General features: G+C 41.7%; 1 protein-coding gene across 4 annotated transcripts in view; it reads right to left on the bottom strand.

The window, feature by feature from the left end:
• Positions 1–18,828, bottom strand: part of ARHGAP12 (Rho GTPase activating protein 12) — a 112,023-nt gene that overhangs the window by 32,902 nt on the left and 60,293 nt on the right. For 2 of the 4 annotated variants that reach the window (XM_058669571.1, XM_058669570.1), the window contains exons 3-5: positions 9,714–9,971; positions 2,608–2,748; positions 1,411–1,491 (exon numbers count right to left, since the gene is read on the bottom strand). In XM_058669571.1, coding sequence (XP_058525554.1) covers positions 1,411–1,491; positions 2,608–2,748; positions 9,714–9,971 — 480 coding nt within the window. The remainder of the gene's footprint in view (positions 1–1,410; positions 1,492–2,607; positions 2,749–9,713; positions 9,972–18,828) is intronic. The other 2 variants (XM_058669573.1, XM_058669572.1) reach the window with 1 other exon arrangement.

An 18,828-nucleotide genomic window follows, 5' to 3' on the forward strand; every position in this document is an offset into this window, starting at 1 on the left:
AACAAATAGCAGTTGTATCTGTCTATTGGGAAAAAGCAAGCCACGTGTTTTAACAGAAAAATGCCTAGGGGAGGCTTCCCCTGGCAGCCATTCCCCATAGCAGCCACGCTCCTGCTCCTTCCTCTCATCCAACAAAGGCAAACTGGTGAGAGTCAACTGGAGCCCATCAGGTATCTCCCCTACAGCCCTGATTTGGTTTCTTCAGACTTCCGTTTGTTTCCTAATCTTGAAAAAACAAAACCTCTAAAGTGTACCCACTTTTCTGCAGCTAACAACGTAGAACAGACTGCAGAGACACGGTAAAGTCCAGAACCATCACTGGTTTTTTCGTTCTTTTGTTTTCTTTTTGTTTTTGTTTTTTTTTCTAGCATGATTCTTAACAAAGGTCCCTGGAACTCGATGCAGTGTATGATGAGAAGGCAAGTGTTGAAGTCCCCCTGTGGCAGCCTCTGCTCTTCAGAGGACATTGACATGGAACAAATCACGTAATAGAAGCCCTGTGACTCATCTCCTGATTCCAGGATTCAGGCACTATGCCGCAGAAGGATGTACTCCAACCTAACTCAACTGAGGAGCTGAGGTGCTGACTGGAACCATAACTCCATGCATCAACAGGAACCAAAAAAATCAGTGTGTGCTTGAATTAATTACTAACACCACACTGCTCTTCTAACACCTAGTAACTTTCAGTGAACTTGACCCAATTAGTAATACATTGTGGTTTTTCCTTTCTTCACTAATCATTTACACTACTGACATTTTTCTTTGCATATACTTGAACTTCTTTAAAATTTAAGTTTATGGAATAACTGACATCATAATTTTGCCTGCTGCCTATAGCTGTTTTTCTCAAATACTGAAACAGAATATCAATTAGAATCTAAATGCTCAGCTAGTATGTAAAATTAGCTCAAGTACCAATAAGGAAATGTACATGACTAATCTGAAACATACTGCCTTAGCCAAACTCAGCCATCATGTGCATGCTTGTCTGAAAAGAAATATCCAGGTCCTGAAAGATCTTACCATATGCTGCCTATCCCAGAAAATGACTAATTCAATTATAACACATTTAATTCAAGACAATCTCAAACATTAATTTATCTTCCTCTTAAAAAAATTACATGAAAGGCTTCATATAGAAAATTCAAACTCCAGAATCTTTATTGTAAGATGGCATTACTGGCATAAAGACAAGTGTTATTTCCTGGAATGATGAAATGTCAATTCCAAGTTAAGCCAAACAATAACTGAATATAAATTACTAGTATAGTTTAGTCAGTTATGGGCTTCACAATGAATTCTGAAACAAATTATCTTCTTGCTTCAACAACAAATCTGCTGTAATTATATTGTGACATCGTTTCATCTGCTAATTATTCACAGAAATTCAACATTCAGATTTATTACCTTTGGCAACTCCCATTCGGACCGAGATCCATCTGCACTGTAGTAATACTGTCTACCTTGATCATCAACATGTTTGAGCCACTATAAAAATATAACAGGTGTTTAAATAAAAGTGAGTTTAAGTCACTACTACAAAGATAGAATAGCAGATATCATTCTCATAAGTTTTATACTACTTTCATAAGACTATTGCAAAACAATTTGATAAACTTCACATATTAGTAGACTTGCATTTTCAATTTGGTAAGAAGGTTTGTTACTCAATATTAAATGTTCGTTTTTATTTCTTTTTCATATAATGTTGGGCTAGTGATCCAAGCATCACTTAACATCCTAACAAGGAACATATGACATACAGGCATTCAAATGCACTGGTACACAGATACAATGCCATCCTGGACAGGCTTGAAAAATTAACATAGAACTGTTTTTAATTTTTAAACACAGCACTAAGCAATCCAGGGAAGTCTTAATCATTAAAATCCTTAGGAACTGTCTTCTTTAGCCAATATTTTATCAACACAATTTAAGTAAAAACAGCAAGAACTTCATACAATTTAATACTGGGGACATGAGTGGGGGTGGGAGACTAAATACAAACATGATCTTGATTATAAAACAAAGGAAACTACTGCTGCCTGTGTGCTGATGTCAAATAACTGAGGCAGGAAGCTAAGAGAAGCACAAATCTGCACCCACTTATTCCCCCAGGTCTATTCTCTAAAGCAGCACAATCAACCCATTTGACACCAGATATAATACATACACAACATTCATTTCCAAATGAATAAATCACAAAATACTAGATTCATGGTTTTGGTTTCATGCAAATTTGGTTATAATAAAGAAAGAGCAAAGCCAATGCTCACTGACAGAAAACATTTCCCAAAAAAAAACGATTCCGTAAGAAAAACATGAAGAAACGTGCATGCTTCTTGAAGAAACTGAAATGCAACCCACAGCAGGTCTTCTCGTCACAGGTCTGTTTGAAATGGAAATCAACACCACAAAAATTTCGTGATCGCGAATGATTTCAAACCATGAATCAGTAGTTATACCGACTTATCATGTGGTCACTCAGCATAATTACAGAATTGCAATAAAAAATATTCTCATAAATTTTTTATATTACTAAAACTTTTTACAAGAGGATTCTCTGTCAACAAACACTAGATGAGAGAAAAAAAAAGCATGTACCTTTTCATTAGTATAGTCACTGGTATATAAGGTATGCCCACGTTCATCCAACTCTTCTGACCAACCCCTTGGAGCAGAACCACACTGACTATCTGACTGGCTGTAACAAAGGCTGTGGTAGTTCTCTTCTGACGAAAGCAGCTATAAATGGTCAGAAACACAAGGATTTTTCTTCTTTGAACATCAATATGCAGACAAATGAAAAATCTAAGAGATCAACTTTGCTTAGCTGTAAGTACTGAGACATTTTGAATACATCTGGATCATTTTCAAAACAAATTAACTTAGTTTTAAGTGTTTGATTATTGTAAGTGGTGAGGTAAAACTGATAATGGTCATTTTCAAACATAAATGCAATCCTAGAAACATCTATCACAAAGAAACAATGCTTGCAGAGAAAAGAGAGCAAGCTGCTACCTTCCATGCAACTGCCCACAGAACCCAAGCTAATAAACAACAGGCAGATGTGTGTATGTGTGTAAACAAAATGAGATGAGAGAACACCATGATATGGACAAGATGAGTTTTTTGAAAACTCTCTTTCTGATTATTCCGTAAGTTAGATCAGAAATTGAGTAGGGACACTGAATAGAGTTTCTCATGGAAAACCTCAGACATTAGGGGGATTTGAGAAAGTTCATGGAAACTAGGGTTAAAAAGTACATTTACTCTGACATTTGGAGTCCATGAATAGTTGTTTCCTTAGACACATATTCCATGAACTTTTAAGCTACGCTGTACCCTTGTCCATTGGGAGACCAAGGAAACTTCACAATTGTCAATGCTTGTTAACACCACCCTGCCTTGAAATAGCAATCTACCACTGCACATTTTTCAACAACTAGTTATTTGGTTAACACTTATGGGCAACTGGCCCTTCCTATCACTTTAGGTAAAACAGTGTCTCTAACTACATCTGATTCCATATCACTGTAATTTGTTCTGAATGCTTAGGATGGAGAGATTTCCAACACTGCATATTAAAACACAAAGAGGCTATTATTAGTATGCTCACAAAACCTGACCAAGACAGCTTTGCAGAAGCATTACAGCAAAGTGAGCTCTGTGTGCTTTGCAATATAGCACTTGGGGAAAAAATGGAAGACCTAATTCAGAATTTGAAATTTCTTCTCATTTAATTGTGGCACCTTACAATGTAAGTCTATGTAGAAGTACAACAAAATATCCCAGAACCTAAATAAAAGGCAATGCAATTAGTAAGATTAATTTAAGAAAATCAAAACAACATACATCTTTTCATAAAAATAACTTGATAGTGATACCAGGTTTACTACAATTTGTGCAATAAGATGTCTTCTTCTACTATGAAAAATAACCTCCTGTATCTTGGGGTGATTCACCTAGAGTAGCTTTGAGATCATGACAGCTACTGCTAGCAAACATTTTTAAAATTTATTTAATAATTAGTAATAATTAAATTTAAAAATTAGGACTATCTTTGGCCGGCACTCTCCAAATGTTCACTGTCTTATATCAAACAACCTGTTCAGGAGGGTGACTGGCCCCGTAACTCGGGGATATTCTGCAGCAAACGTACCCCAGCAGAAATGTGAGAAAGCTGCTCACAGGAGGTATGTCAATTGATCATCTGGATGAACAGAGCTATAAATGTGACATTCAAAAAGTAATTTTTTTAATCATCAATGAGCAAGAAATTAGTTGAGAAATACCCAGGGATCACACAGTAAGTGGACACAAGAATCCAGAGAGCTAAACAGAATAAGAAAGCCAGCTTCTTCTCCAAGGCATTTGCCAAATCTCAAACTAGAACATTGTTTATTCCACATGAGGGAAATCAAGGAAAACCTACCCAGACCACACAGTCTTCACCCAATCCAAGTCAATGCTACTCAGGCAGCCTGTGAAACTGAAGCTGACAGCACAGCTGCACATACTCATGGCACACACATTTCCCTGGGCACCTGGCAAAAGCACATGCCAAAACTCTCTGCAAAGACTACTTCTCAATATCAGAATGGCTCCCCCTATGAGTTCCCTAGAACCACAGCCCCACGTTGAAAAGGAGAGAACATACATGCTGCATTACCTTGTGTATGAGAATCAGGACAAACAGAGACACAAACAGGTTCTCAAAAAATACTCAAAAGCTAGGACTAACAAGTTAGGACTGAAGTAAATGCTGTATCAGATACTGCGCAGGATCCTTGACTGCAAGGGACTAGAATCATAAAGGACACTACTTAACAACTGAGAAACACTGGATATTTAGTGTGTGTTCAATCATAAACTAATATTAAATCTCGAGTATGATAAGGATCTCGTGATCATGCTGGAAAGCGTCCTTATACATGCAGGAAAAAAATATATTGTCTGCATCAAACGGTTCAAGATTCCATTTGGAGGTGGTATATGTGTGGGAGGAAGGAGGGAGGGAAGGAGGGAGGGAAGGAGGGAGGGAAGGAGGGAGGGAAGGAGGGAGGGGAGAGAGGGGGGGAGAGAGAGAGAGAGAGAGAGAGAGAGAGAGAGAGAGAGAGAGAGAGAGAGAGAGAGAAAATAAAGCAAATGTGGTCAAAAGTTGAAACCTGGCAGATCTGGGTGAAGGTTCTATGGTTTCTGAGGTTCACAGGACTAGCCTTTCAACTTTTGTGTAAGTCTAAAAGTTTTCAAAGTAAAAAGACATTGAAACTCCTCCAAATAAAAAATAATACTTTTTTTTTAAATCTAAGGACTGATTTAACATCAAATAATGATGTGGACAGAGAAAAAAAGAATGAACAGGAGCTAGAATTGGAGAATGTGGAAATAAAGCAGCCACTGACACATTCAGCGGATCACACATCCATCTAATCAAAGTTCCCACATAACAGGATAGAGAAAATGGGGCAGGGCTTCTATACAGATCATAGCTAAGGTTTTTCCAGAACCCATCAAAGATGAAGAGCCTCAAATCCAAGAGTTCTAACCACAAAGTCCCAGCTGGAAATAAGAAGGGAAAAAAATGCTTTTGCTCCTTTATATCAAAGTCAAAATGCAGAGATGAGGTGCTAAAAGCTACAAACAAACTGCCCCTCAAAGAAAAGACAAGCTAACTGACATCTGACTTCAGCCTCAACAACAGAAGCTGCCAAAACCTGGCAACAAAATCTTCCACCGAAGAACCAGGAAAAATCAAACAAGGAACAGCCAACTTAGGCCCCTATATTCACTTTAACTGTTCTTCAAAACACATTGACAAAATCGATAAAGGGCCAAATAAAAAGACTCTAAGACTTTGCTATTAACAGACACTGAAAATAGATTTTTTTTCTTTCCTGTAAGATGTATTCCTTTCCTGAAAAGGCAGGGTTACAGGGACACATTCCACCCATTAGTCACTTCCCAGATGGCTGCAATGGCCAGCGGCTGGGCCAGGCCAAAGCCAGGAGCTCCATCTAGGTTTTCCATGTGGACGCAAGGGTCCAAGTGGTCAGGCCATTCACCGGCAGCCTTCCCAGGCACATGAGCAGGAGCTGAATAGGAAACGGAGCAGCTGGGACTTGAACTAGCACCTATATGGAACACTGGCACTGCAGGCTATGGCTTTATTTGCCATATCATGTCAGGTCCAGATGAGAGAATTTAAAAGGATGTACCCACTAAAGAAGAAACTATAAAAAAGAAAATGAAGCTAATGAAGATAAAATGAAGAAAATGAAGCTAAAACAGAACGAAAGTATATGAGAATAACACAATAGCAGGATATAACACAATAAAAGGATAATTCAAAACTTTTGTGGAAAATGGAATCAAAAGGTAAGTTTCTTTCAGGTACAAGCCACAGCTTGCAATGTCAGCAACCCATATCGGAGCATCAGTTCAAGTCCTTGCTACTCCACTTCTACTCCAGCACCCAGCAAATGTAAGTAGGAAGGCTATGGGAGATGGTGCGAGTGCCTCTCAGTCCCTGCCACCTACATGGGAGACCAGGGGGAGTTCCCGGCTCCTGGCTTGGGACTGGACCAGTAAGTGAAAGATCTCTTTCTCTCTCTGTCCCTGTTATTGCACTTCTCAAATAAATATATCTTTCATTAAGGAAGCCAATGGAAAATGAGTATTATGAGAAAACTACAAATGGATTCCAAGTGGTTTTTTTTTAATGCCAAAATAAATCTGCTTTCTAATTTTATTTTCCATGAAAGTTTGGAAAAGTGCCTTTGTGTCATTTCCGCATGGCTTTCAGTAGCAAGTAGACACTGAACAACTTCCAACTTCTGTGCTGCAGGTGGATACACCAAGACTTCTAGGGCAAGGTTTCTCAGCAGCAGTGACACGACAGACACCAGTGAACCTGCTCCCCGCCCCCCCCCCCCTTTTTTTTAATTAAAAAAGCTGACTCCTATTGGAAAGGCAGATTTACAGAGAAAAGGAAAGACAAAAACATCTTTCATGTGCTGAATCATTCTCCAAGTGGCTGCCACAGCTGGAGCTGAGCCAATCCAAAGCCAGGAACCAGGAGCTTCCTCCAGGTCTCCCACATGGGTACAGGGTCCCAAGGCTTTGGGCCATCCTCTACTGCTTTCCCAGGTCATAAGCAGGGAGCTGGATGGGAAGTGGAGCAGCCCATATGGGATTCCAGCATTTTAAGGGGGAGGATTAGACATCACGCCAGGTCCATACCAGTGGACCCTTCCTGTGAGGGCTGTTCTCCATGTTGCTGTGGGCTCAGCAATATCTCTAGCTTGTACCTGCTTTGTGCCATCAGCACACCTCTTGCTGTGACAAACAGAATCTGCATACATTATCATATGTCCCCGGAAGGTACATACCAATCCCAGCAAAGCACCATGGTTGTAGGATAACCACTACAACATTAAGATTCTGTGCTAAGATCAAAGAGTGAACGTTTACTCCCTCTCAAGCTCCACAAAAACAGCAGCAGTGAAATGCTGCTTACAAAGACAGAAATCCAAAGGAATAGGGGAAGCATAAAATGAGACAACAGTCAAGCAAACAAACAAAAGACTTAATGATCCAGACACAAGACAGAAGGATCCAACCAGACAGGACACGGGGTGTGAGGGGCAGAGGACCGCACCAAGCTTGCAGAGCAAACCTGCACACAGCTCAGGAACAGATGAGGCACCTCTGGAACGAGGGAGAGAAGGTACTGGTGCAAAACAAGGTGGAGGAAAATCCTCAAGAATTGCTTTTTTTTTTTTTTAAGATTTATTTATTAGGCACAGTTACAGAGTGAAAGCAAAGAGAGGTGATCTTTCATTTGCTGGCTCGCTCCCCAAATGGCTGTAATGGCTGGAGCTGGGGAAAGCCAAAGCCAGGAGCCAAGAGCTTTTTCTGGGTCTCCCATCTGAGTGCAGGGGATTCCAAGCATTTCGGTCCTCCTCTGCTGCTTTTCCAGGTGCATCAGCAGAGAGCTGGATCCGTGGTGGTGAAGCCAGGTCCTGAATCAGTGCCCAGGAGGGATGCCAGCACCACAGATGGGTGCTTAATCCATTACCCTAAAGCACTGGTCCCAGGGATGGATCTCATTGTGCCTGTCACTATGCATGTACCCTCCCCTACCCCAGAAGGCCCTTGGAAATCGATTCCCTCTGAGCAAAGACAGATTGTAAGATTCTAGGTTAGAAGACAACATATATAATTAGGACAGGATACCAACAGAGCGGGAGACAGCACAACAGGCAGGCAGCCCTTACTTTTCAGGCAGAAGGACCAAGTAAGACTCCTGTGGAGACTGACCAGTCCTGAAGGTTCTCATACTGGAGACCACCACCAACTGAACGGAATTCTCTCACATGAAGTTCAGGATGCCTTGCAACTATGGCAGAAAAATAATTTCCCACTAGCAGCCCCTTGCCCAGGCACAATGTCACTTCCATACTGGGAGCAGCAGACAGACACACTTGGCTGCACTTGCCCTAGGTGGTCAGCCTCAGGACAGCTCTGGGAACAGGCATTTCTACACCAATAGTGCCCAGACAGGTTGTGCGACCCGAGCCCCTGGCAGACAAATCATTCTCATCTATATGCTAACACAGAGAGCTAAAAAACATGGCAAAGGTTCCTGCCTACACTTTACGTTTACATCTGTACTTTGGTCATTTCTCTCTTTCCTCCAAATCATCAATTATCACTTTATGACTGACTTACAACACAAATCTAATTTTCCTCACATTCTTATACAGCTAAGTATGACCGATTTCTTCTCTAGTTCTTTTTTCGTTTGTGAACACTACCAGTGTAAGTCACCACCAAACCAAAGCTAAACATAACCAACTGAAAAATGGAACATGGGGGTTTATTAACAACAACAAGCTTTTCTACATTCTGCTAACCACATGACCTGTCACTTGATCCTGCCGGTTGCCACCTATCTGCAACCCTGCTCTGAGCTGTGCGAGCTACCTGCCCCTCACACAAGCAGGTGTCCTGTGCAGGTGCCCCACTCTACCTGGAATCAGAGGATGTATCTCCATCCCCTCAATCCTACCCACGTGTCAGCCACACATCAACACAGTCCATTAGCATCTCCTCACACCACAAACTCAAAACACAGCTGCCCACCTCTCCACACCACCTCACAAGAAGTCAGGGGGAGGGGGAGCCGGGGGAATGAAACTGCAAACACACGTGACAGCAGAGCGACTGCTGTGCATGACTTGTCAGAATGACAGCGGGATCCCACCATAAGAGAAGAACTGTATGTAATGACTTTTCTGGCATGTAAACAGAGGGATCTTGTACCTCCCACAGACAAACTGTGAAGCAGCTTGACAGGAATATGAAACCAGAGGAAGGCATCTGTTTTGTTTCTATCGAGCTGGGTCGCATTGCATCTTCCTTGTCTAAAAATGGTCCCTGGCTCCACAGACCAAGCGACTGAGTTAGTGCCTTCCAGCACAGGCGTTGAGAGCACTATCAGTGAGCAGCAGTGAACAGCCTTCCTCCACTTCTGGAACCAGTGGGCATACAGGTTAGTGGACAGATACTAGTCAGAGATTAGGAAACAATCAGCATCAATAGGACACACTTGGAGACCACTTGCTGCATCTCAGAGTTGCAAGTGTTCTACCAAGACACTCCGCTACTCCAAGCTTCTGAGTCTAAAACTGCCGGCTCCCTCCTACCTCTTGCTCTCCGGGGCTGTGGAAGTCTCCTCGGCTGGCATCCCGAGTCGAGCGGGGCGGCTTCCAGGTTCTTTCCTGAGTTCCCCGGTTGTAGTAGTAGCAACGCCCAGAGCCATCCTTGTGCGTCTCCCATTCCCCATTGATCTGAATGGCAGGGCTCCCAGGAAGAGGAGGCAGAGACGACTGGGATATTTTCAGCTCCTGGAGATTGGCGTAGACAGGAGAATCAGGTCTTCCTTGACTGGGAGGTGTAGTGGCCTACAAGACAGAAATTTTGAAAAGGCTGGTTTATAAAGGTCCCTTTAGCAAATCAGAGACTCTACAAATTAACAGTTACAAATCAAAACAGCTTTAGGAACACACACATTAATTCACTTAAAAACACATGCACAGGGGCATATATTTGAACAAAATAATCAATGTAAGTTTTAAAATTTACAGTTTGAAAAGCAAACAAAAGTTTCACACAAAATTCACAGCATACTTTAAAACTTTCCTTCACCTTGAGAAAACACTCCAATGTCAGGAACTGATGGTCCTCATTCAGGATCTGCCTCTGACAAGCTGTGTGACACATTTCTGTGATTTTTAAGCTCCACAAATGTAGGAGGTGATCTAAACCAACAGTATCTTCTACAGCATTAAAATTCTAGGATTTTGGGCAATCTTTTAAAGCACCACAAGTCTGGAGTAGACATTGTGCAATTGTTTAACTCGCCTCTTGGTGACACCTACATCCCATATCAGAGAGCATGGGCTTGTGCTCTGCCTCAGTTTCCAATCCTACTTCCTACTAACATGCATCCTGACAGGAAGCAGATGATGGCCAAGTACTTGCGGCCCTGCACCCACAGGAGAGGCCGGGCTGAAGCTCCTGGCTCCTAGCTTTGGCCTGGCCTGGCCCTGGCTGTTGTACTGAGCCATTTGGGGAACGAATCAGCAGACTCTCCTCCCCTCTCTCTCCCTTGCCACTGTGTCTTTCAAATACATAATCTTTAAAGACACTAAAATATACAAAAAGTCTAACACATGGAGGGCTCAGCTTTTAGCAAGAAATATATTTTAAATATTAAGTCAGGAATATAAACAAAACAGAAGAATGACACAGGAACTGAGAACTCATATGTTCTATTCCTTCTGAGTGATAATTCCTCAGCCATAAAAGTAATCATTTAATCCTACATTTCCTATTTGTAAATTTTCTACCAGTGAAAAAATAAGAATCGGCAGTAACTATTTCGTTTACATAGTTCATCTTCAGCAGCGTCTTCGTTTTTATTCCTGTATGTCTCACTAGGTGTCAGTAGAGAGCAGAAGAGACTTCACATAATTGTCTAGGGACACTGCTGCTGATCACAGGATTCCATGGGACTTCTGTTGAGGGGAAAAGCATAGCTGAGAACTCCCGGTCATATCATGCATTCATCCATATATGTATCTGTAACACACACGCACGTCTTCCTCTGACAACAGAGATCACCGGCTCGACACCACTCACCCTTTCCGACCTGAAAGTCTTGGTGGTACAGGAAATGATGAGTCCTGTGGAATGTACACTAGCATGCCTCACCCCCACCTGCTAAGTGACAGGGGTACACACAAGTATGCAAACATGTGCTGTTGCTGTGACAACCAAAAATCCTCCAGACACTGGCAAATGTGCCCTAGGGACAGAACTACTCCCAGTGGAGCATACTAAACTCAAAGTTGCACCTGATAGTCAGCTACTGTTGCAACAATTCCTGGGTTTTATAAATGGTTAAAATGTTGACCAAAAACGGGATATATGAATAGAAACACTAAACCAGCTATACTGAAATTAAAGAACTTCAGCTTTCAGAAAGTAGTATTTGGAGCCTGGTATGGTGGCCTAGTAGCTAAATCCTCCCCTTGTATGCACCAGAATCCCATGTGGAAGCATGTCCCACTTCCCCTCCAGCTCCCTGCTTGTGGCCTGGGAAAGCAGTTGAGGACGGCTGAAAGCCTTGGGACCCTGCACCCGTGTGGGAGACCGGATCAAGAAGCAGCTCCAGGCTCCTGGCTTCGGATTGGCTCAGCTCTAGCCGTTGTGGCCACTTGGACAGTGATTCAATAGATGGAAGATCTTTCTGTCTCTCTTCCTCTGTGTAAATCTGCCTTTCCAATAAAAATCATCAAAAAAAAAGCTTACTCCTAATTCTTCTAAAAGCTACTATTTGCCTATATGATTTTCACACATCTAAATCACAGAATAAGCTTTAAAATACAAACACACACACACACACACAAATGCATGGTGTTAAAGACTACTATGATCTTTTCACCCACAGAGGTGCACATTCAATGATGCAAACTTGACTGCTTTCCTTGAGGGGAGCTGCCACTTTAGACCATCACCTCACAGCATCTTCCTACGAAGACTGAACCCACAGAGATAAAACAGTCCCTTTTTTTCTCATACAGACAAATCCCATGTCCTGGTGAATCAGCCACAACAACGCCTCTGCCAAATGGAAAATCTGTTAGGACAAACAACTCCTCCCAGTGAGCCATTTTCCAGAACTTTATCTAGAGAGTACTGATTCAACAAGCATGAACCAAGTTCTAAATTCGTCCCTGACACTTGACTAGAACTCAGGGAATCCAAGATGCCAGGGAATAGCCACTCTGTAAAATGTTTATGGGAAAGCTCCACTACATCCTTAAGAAATGACTAATTCCCTATTGTTTAAACAGCTCAAATTTAAACAGCTTTTCCAACTGGGGGAAAAAACAGAAATATGTCAGGATATGCTATAAGACTAGTAGAATTCTGACACAAGAACAAATAAGAATTAAAGAACATTACATCTCATTTACTAAAACAATGCTGAAAATATCCCAAATAAAATACCAGCAATCTAATCCAGTACAACATTAAATAAAGCAGAGATGTTACACAGTCTGAGGAAATCTCATCCAGTTATTTTTTAAACAAATGAATATGATCACCTCTACAGACTCCAAGAAAGTATTTATAAAATTCAACACAGATTTTACAATAAACTTCACAAATCAAGAACAGGTGATGCTTCTGTGACTTTTTAGTTTTATAAGTACTTAAACTTCATGGTTAAGTCAAGGCTAATAGCAGGATGTCAAGTATCTCTTCAACATTAAACTTGAGATCCTGACGTAGTAAAACATGAAAAATTAAATTTATACCTATCCAGAAGGAAAAAAAAATCCTGTGATTTGTCACTGAGTTAAGCAATGCATAAAAGCCCAACTGCCTGTGGTTGTTCGGCCTAGCAGTTAAGATGCTGACTGGGAAGTCACACCCCATTTTCAGTCCCAGTTTGAGTTTCTTACTCCCCTTCTGATCCCAGCTTCCTGCTAATGTTCAGCCCAGGATGCTGTGATGTGGGTCACCTACATGGGAGACCTGGCTCCTATCCCCAGCCCTGGCTGTTCTGGACATCTAAGCAATGAACTAGCACATGAGAGCTCTCTTTGTCCTCCTCATCTCTGTCTACCTCTTTCTCTACCTGTTGAATATAATTTTAAAAATTTCTAAAACCCAAGTTTGAAAACACTACTAAGAGTCTAATAAATTGGTCTGCCTGGAATCATATAACCAGTTTCCCACACATGAGCAGTTACAAATCAAAACAAAGGGTAATGGGAAATAAAAAAATCTTATTCACTTAAATTTAACCCTTCAAAGAAATGTAAGAAAATCAAATGAAAATACCTAAAAGCTTCCAAGTATCTAACATTAGATTTTACCTACATGTTAATTCTCTGCAACTTTATCTACAAATTCAATGCGATATTAAGCATACAATCTAGTTAGGGCACTTTCTACCACACAGTAGCAGTTAGTGAACTTGCTGAACAAACAAATATGAGCAAAAGTATGCCCACATACAAGAAAAATTAAGGACCTAGAACTGGGTAGATGTGCTAAAGAATGGAGACACCTGGGAAATATCTACTTGGTAGTGGGGGGAAAAGGACGAACAACTAGATGTCTTTCTAAGATAGAAACAATCCACAGGCGAACTGAAGACTGTGGTTGGCTGTACAGGTACAAACACAAAGTTTCAAATTTGATTTCCAGGACCTTACAAAACAGTGAAGAAAAATGAAAGAAATGCCTAACAGACACAATGCTACAAAGGGGATACTAGGGGAACAAAATGACTAAGCCATCTTGATTAAATCAAGGCTAGTCAGGCAGAGGCAGGAAAGACAAGAGATAGCACGAAACAAGAGCTAGGGTAAGGTCAGGGACCAATGCTGCCTGCAAAAGGGACTATGGAGAGAGAGCTAAGGAGAGGCCAGCTGCAAAACAAAGAGTCCTCAAGCCACAGTATAAAGCACTGATGTCATCCGGAAGCAACTGGTTAATACAAGACTCTTAGTCCGGAGGTGCCATGTAACTTCAATGTGAGAAACATTCTAGATTTCAGAAGGCCACAGAGGCAGAAGTCAGTGAGGGAGCTGGCACCCCTGGACACACAAAGGATGAAGTTATCTCAGAACAAGATAGTAGGGGTAGAGTGATGAGCAGGATCAGATTGAGAAGTGATGAGAAGGTGAAATTAGCATGCAGATTTATGTGTGTTTCTGTGAACAACGACTGGTTTCTGTGGTATGTGTTGACTCAGTTAAACTGAATCAGAGCCTTCGGTGCTGAGTGTGTGGGATACATGGACTGGGAACTCAGTACAGACAGCAAGGCTTAAAACTATAAATGCAGAAGTCATCTGAATATTGAGGGGGCCACCAGCTTGAGAGAACATACAGAATGAGAAGAGGAAGAAACAAGTGCCCAGGAAAACACTTAACAGTTGGCTGCATGAATTAAATAGGATATAAAAAAGTTGGCACATTGTCTAGCAACATGACTTTTGCTGTCATTAAAATTACTATTACTGTAATGAGTTCCCTCGAGGGGCCATCCCCACCTTTCCAAAAAACAGGGTCCAAGAAAGGAAGCAGAAAGAAATCTGCATACACACATGTCTTCCAGGACATGTTAGCATGTCAAAGTTGAGAACAAGGAAGTTCACAAAGAGGGTGAAACAGGATCAAATAATAATGGCATTCTAGGGGCTCTGGGACGAGTAGCTGATTCACAGTGAAGACTGCAGCCCCAAGAATCAGACCTTACCTTCCTGCCAAAGGCAAAGGCAACCAGAGAGGCAGTACTGAGGGGCCATTGTACAAGCACACAGCATCACACAGCACTGTGACCCAGGCAAGCAGGCAAGCAGGTGAACTCTGCCACTCTGATTCCAGTGAGGTCGGTCACCTGGAGCCCAGCAATCTCAGTGGGTGCACTGCACAGAGACAAAGAGATTCTGGGAATAATGCAGGGACTGAAAATAATGAGTTATCAAATGCCAAGGGGGAAAGAGTAGGCTGTCTGACTTAACTTTCGATCAAGAAATCTTCAAGGTGACATGGTGCTCTTGAGGTCCGATAACAGTAGCAGAGGCAAGCGTGGGGCTACAGTGTGGGGACTAACAGAAACCCCAAGCACTAAGGCTTATTGACAAGCAAAGATAAAAGCGTTACTACTTCTCACTCTAAATTACTGCTATTATTTTTTCTTGACACATGCTCACTTGAGAAGGTGTTAGCCGACTGTCAGTATTGTCTAGCAGAAAAGGGGATCTTTTTTTTTTTAATAATTTCACGCTGAAAGTGGGATTCAATCTTTCATTTTCAAAGTGTGCAGAAGGAACAGAAGTTGACTCAATATTCAGATAAAACTGAACTTTGATCTTTGACCAAAAGAAACTGTAACATGTTTATTGTCAAGTGACCAAACTACAGGGAAAGCTCAAGGGAACTGCCAGATTGGGGTGGGTGTCTGATACAGCAGCCCAAATCACAGCTTCAGAGGCCCGCACCCCACATCGGGGTGACTGGTTCAGGCCTCTGCAAGTCTCAGGAGGCAGAGGCAGCAGGCCATGGTTCATATACTCGGATCCTTGCCACCCATGTGGGCAGAGGGATAGAGTTCCTGGCCTGTTGCCAGCCATCTGCAGAGGGAACCAGTGGATGTAACACATCCATTTTCTCCCCCACTCCCTGCCTTTCAAATAAATAAAATTAACTATTAAAAAACCTAAAAATTAATCATTCACTGTAATATGTAGTATGGCCTCACTGACCATAAACTACTATTTAGTTAATCCTGTTTGTTGCCTATTTACATAGGGGGTTTTTTTTGTTTGTTTTTCTGCTTCTCATGAATAACACTGGCATGAGCCTCGCTGTTGGCAAAGCATTTTACTGAATCTAGGATTTCTTCTCCTCTACTAAGGGCGCTAAAAATATTTGTAAGAGCTCTTGAAGCACACTGCCAAGCTGTTGTTCAAAGCGGTTCCACTGATGAAAGAAGCCAGCAGTAACCAGATTTGTTAAACTTCACTCTCACCGGCACTGAGTGTGCTCATTAAAGAGGGGGAAAAAGCATTCTCCATTTGCAAACAAACAATTTTGAAGTACAATGATTATAATAATTTTGTCAACAGTTTTTAAGTGTAGAAACTTTAAAATTCAAGAGCTCATATTTTAAAACAGGGAAGTGGAGCAGGCATTTCTTAACTATCCATGTTGTTAATATTTGTTTATGTGTATGTAAAACCTCAGCATAGTTTATGCTAAATATCATCTACATAAATATTTATTTTCAAAAAGGTCAAAACGTTGCTGATGGTAAATAAATTCCCTTGAATTCTCCTTTTTAAAGATTTTTAATTTTTCATTTTATTTGAAAGGCAGAGAGACAAACAGGGGTTTTCCATTCTCTGGTTCACCCCCAAAAGTGCTCTGACAGCCAGGGCTGAGCCAGGTAGAAGCAAGGAGCCTGGAATTCCGTCTGGGTCTCCCATGTGGGTGCAGGTGTCCAAGTACTTGGTTCATTTCCTGCGGCTTTCTCAGGGCCATTAGCAGCGAGCCAGATCAGAAGCAGAGCAGCAAGGACTCAATCAGTACTCCGATATGATATGCCAGTGTTGCAGGCAACAGGTCAGTGATGACTGTGCTGTAATTCAGATCCCATGAATTCTCAATAACATGACTGACAAGGGGAAAAAAAAAAAACAACTCTACAAGGCTATCCAAAAAAAGATACAAAACTGCACAGTAAAATCCCAACTAAAAAGTTTAAAACATGAAGAAAATCCACATTATCAATTTTCCGTGAATAATAGGATGATTTTTTTTTTCTTTCCCAGATTTATAAATAATGACAATGATAGAGTCTGATTAGGGATGAGAATCTGGACCAGTTCAGACAGTTTCAGTCCACTGGACTCAAAAGCACAAACAGCATTAACACTCCATGAGCTGGTGTTTGTGAGACAGGCACCGTGACACAATGGCCTGGGACTCCCACGTTCTCTATCGGACAGACTCTGATTCCAAAACAACTTGATAATCCAGTCTGGGAGGCAGCAGATGATGGTTCCAAGTCCAGGGGCCCCTACACCCACATGGGGGACCCGGAAGAAGCTCCAGGCTTCTGGCTTCAGCCTGGCCTAGCCCTAGATTTGGGGAGTGAACCAGATCGATCTTGAATGTGCAGGGTTCTAGGGGCCACTAGTTAGTAATCTGCAATAAGTCCTCTACCTGCTAGAACATGATCCCCAACCAACAAATTTGGGTTGTCAAAAACCTAAATGCTTGGGCCCGGCACGGTGGCCTAGCAGCTAAAGTCCTCACCTTGAACGCACCTGGATCCCATATGGGCGCTGGCTCTAATCCCAGCAGCTCCACTTCCCATCCAGCTCCCTGCTTGTGGCCTGGGAAAGCAGTCGAGGACGGCCCAAGGCCTTGGGACCCTGCACTCGTGTAGGAGACCAGGAGGAGACCTGGCTCCTGGCTTCAGATTGGCACAGCACTGGCTGTTGCAGTCACTTGGGGAATAAATCATCGGACGGAAGATCGTCCTCTCGGTCTCCCCTCCTCTCTGTATATCTGACTTTCCAACAAAAATAAAGCAAGCTTCAAAAAAAAAACCCTAAATGCTTAAGACAATTTTTAAGTCCACAGTATTAGCTACCTTTTGCTCCAGAGATAAATCAAGGGAGGAAGAGTTAAAAGCGTAAGTGACAAGGTATACTTTCAACATGCAAAAAAAAAGTGCACCAATGTTTCTAAGAACAACCTTCTTCATGTGTCACCAACAAAAACACTAATTTTTCATGGGGAAAGAGGCTCTTTAAAAGAACAACAGAGAAAGTTATTTTATGGGCCATAACTGTCATTAATTAACACCCGAATTAGGGCCAGTACCTCTGTACATGACCCAATTTTATATTTAAAAAAAGACTTGGCCTGTTCCACTTTTATCTAGAAGCAGACTAAAATAATCCTCCCACTATCCACAGGAAGGAAAAACTGAGGACCCACAGAAGAAGGTAACATTAAACTGTACCTGAATCTTTTTAATACCAAAAATACTGAAATCTGCCATTTTACCCTTCATATTTATGTAAGAATTGTTTCTATAATAAACTTGAGAAAACAGTACAACCTTTCCCCCTCACGCCTCCTATCCTCCCACTGAGAGGCACAGAAAGCACTGGTCCTCAGGAAGACTCCCCATGAAGAGCCAGCACCAGAACTCAACCTAGATCTCCCACAGGGCTGCTACCTACCAGCAGGAAGCTGGAGTCAGAGGCAGGACCAGGACTCAAACTTCCAAACTCCCGCATGGGATGTAGTGTCCTAACCTCAGGCTTAACTTCTGTACCAACCCCGCCCCTCCCAAAATCCATATAAATTCAGAACTGCTCCTCTTGTTTATGGACACCACATGCTACTCAGCATCAATGCTTAAATATCCATCTCACTATGAATGGCAGAACTTTATTGAAATCCTTCAATAGTTTAAATGTCTACAACCACAAATCAAACATCTGATTTAATATGGAAATTTCCTGAAATATCAGTCTCTAAAACAATATAAAATTCTGTTTTAAGTTCTATCTTAATTTATGCAGAAACAAGACATTTGTGACCTTGAAATTTAGCTATACAAGCTGTTTTTATCATTACTATTTATTTTAAAGCTCCGGGCCATTTAACGGCATAATAAAGAATAAAGAAACAAAAAAATCACCAAGAGGCCAAT

This window comes from Ochotona princeps, chromosome 10 (genome assembly GCF_030435755.1).
Source record: "Ochotona princeps isolate mOchPri1 chromosome 10, mOchPri1.hap1, whole genome shotgun sequence".
Classification (NCBI taxonomy): domain Eukaryota; kingdom Metazoa; phylum Chordata; class Mammalia; order Lagomorpha; family Ochotonidae; genus Ochotona; species Ochotona princeps.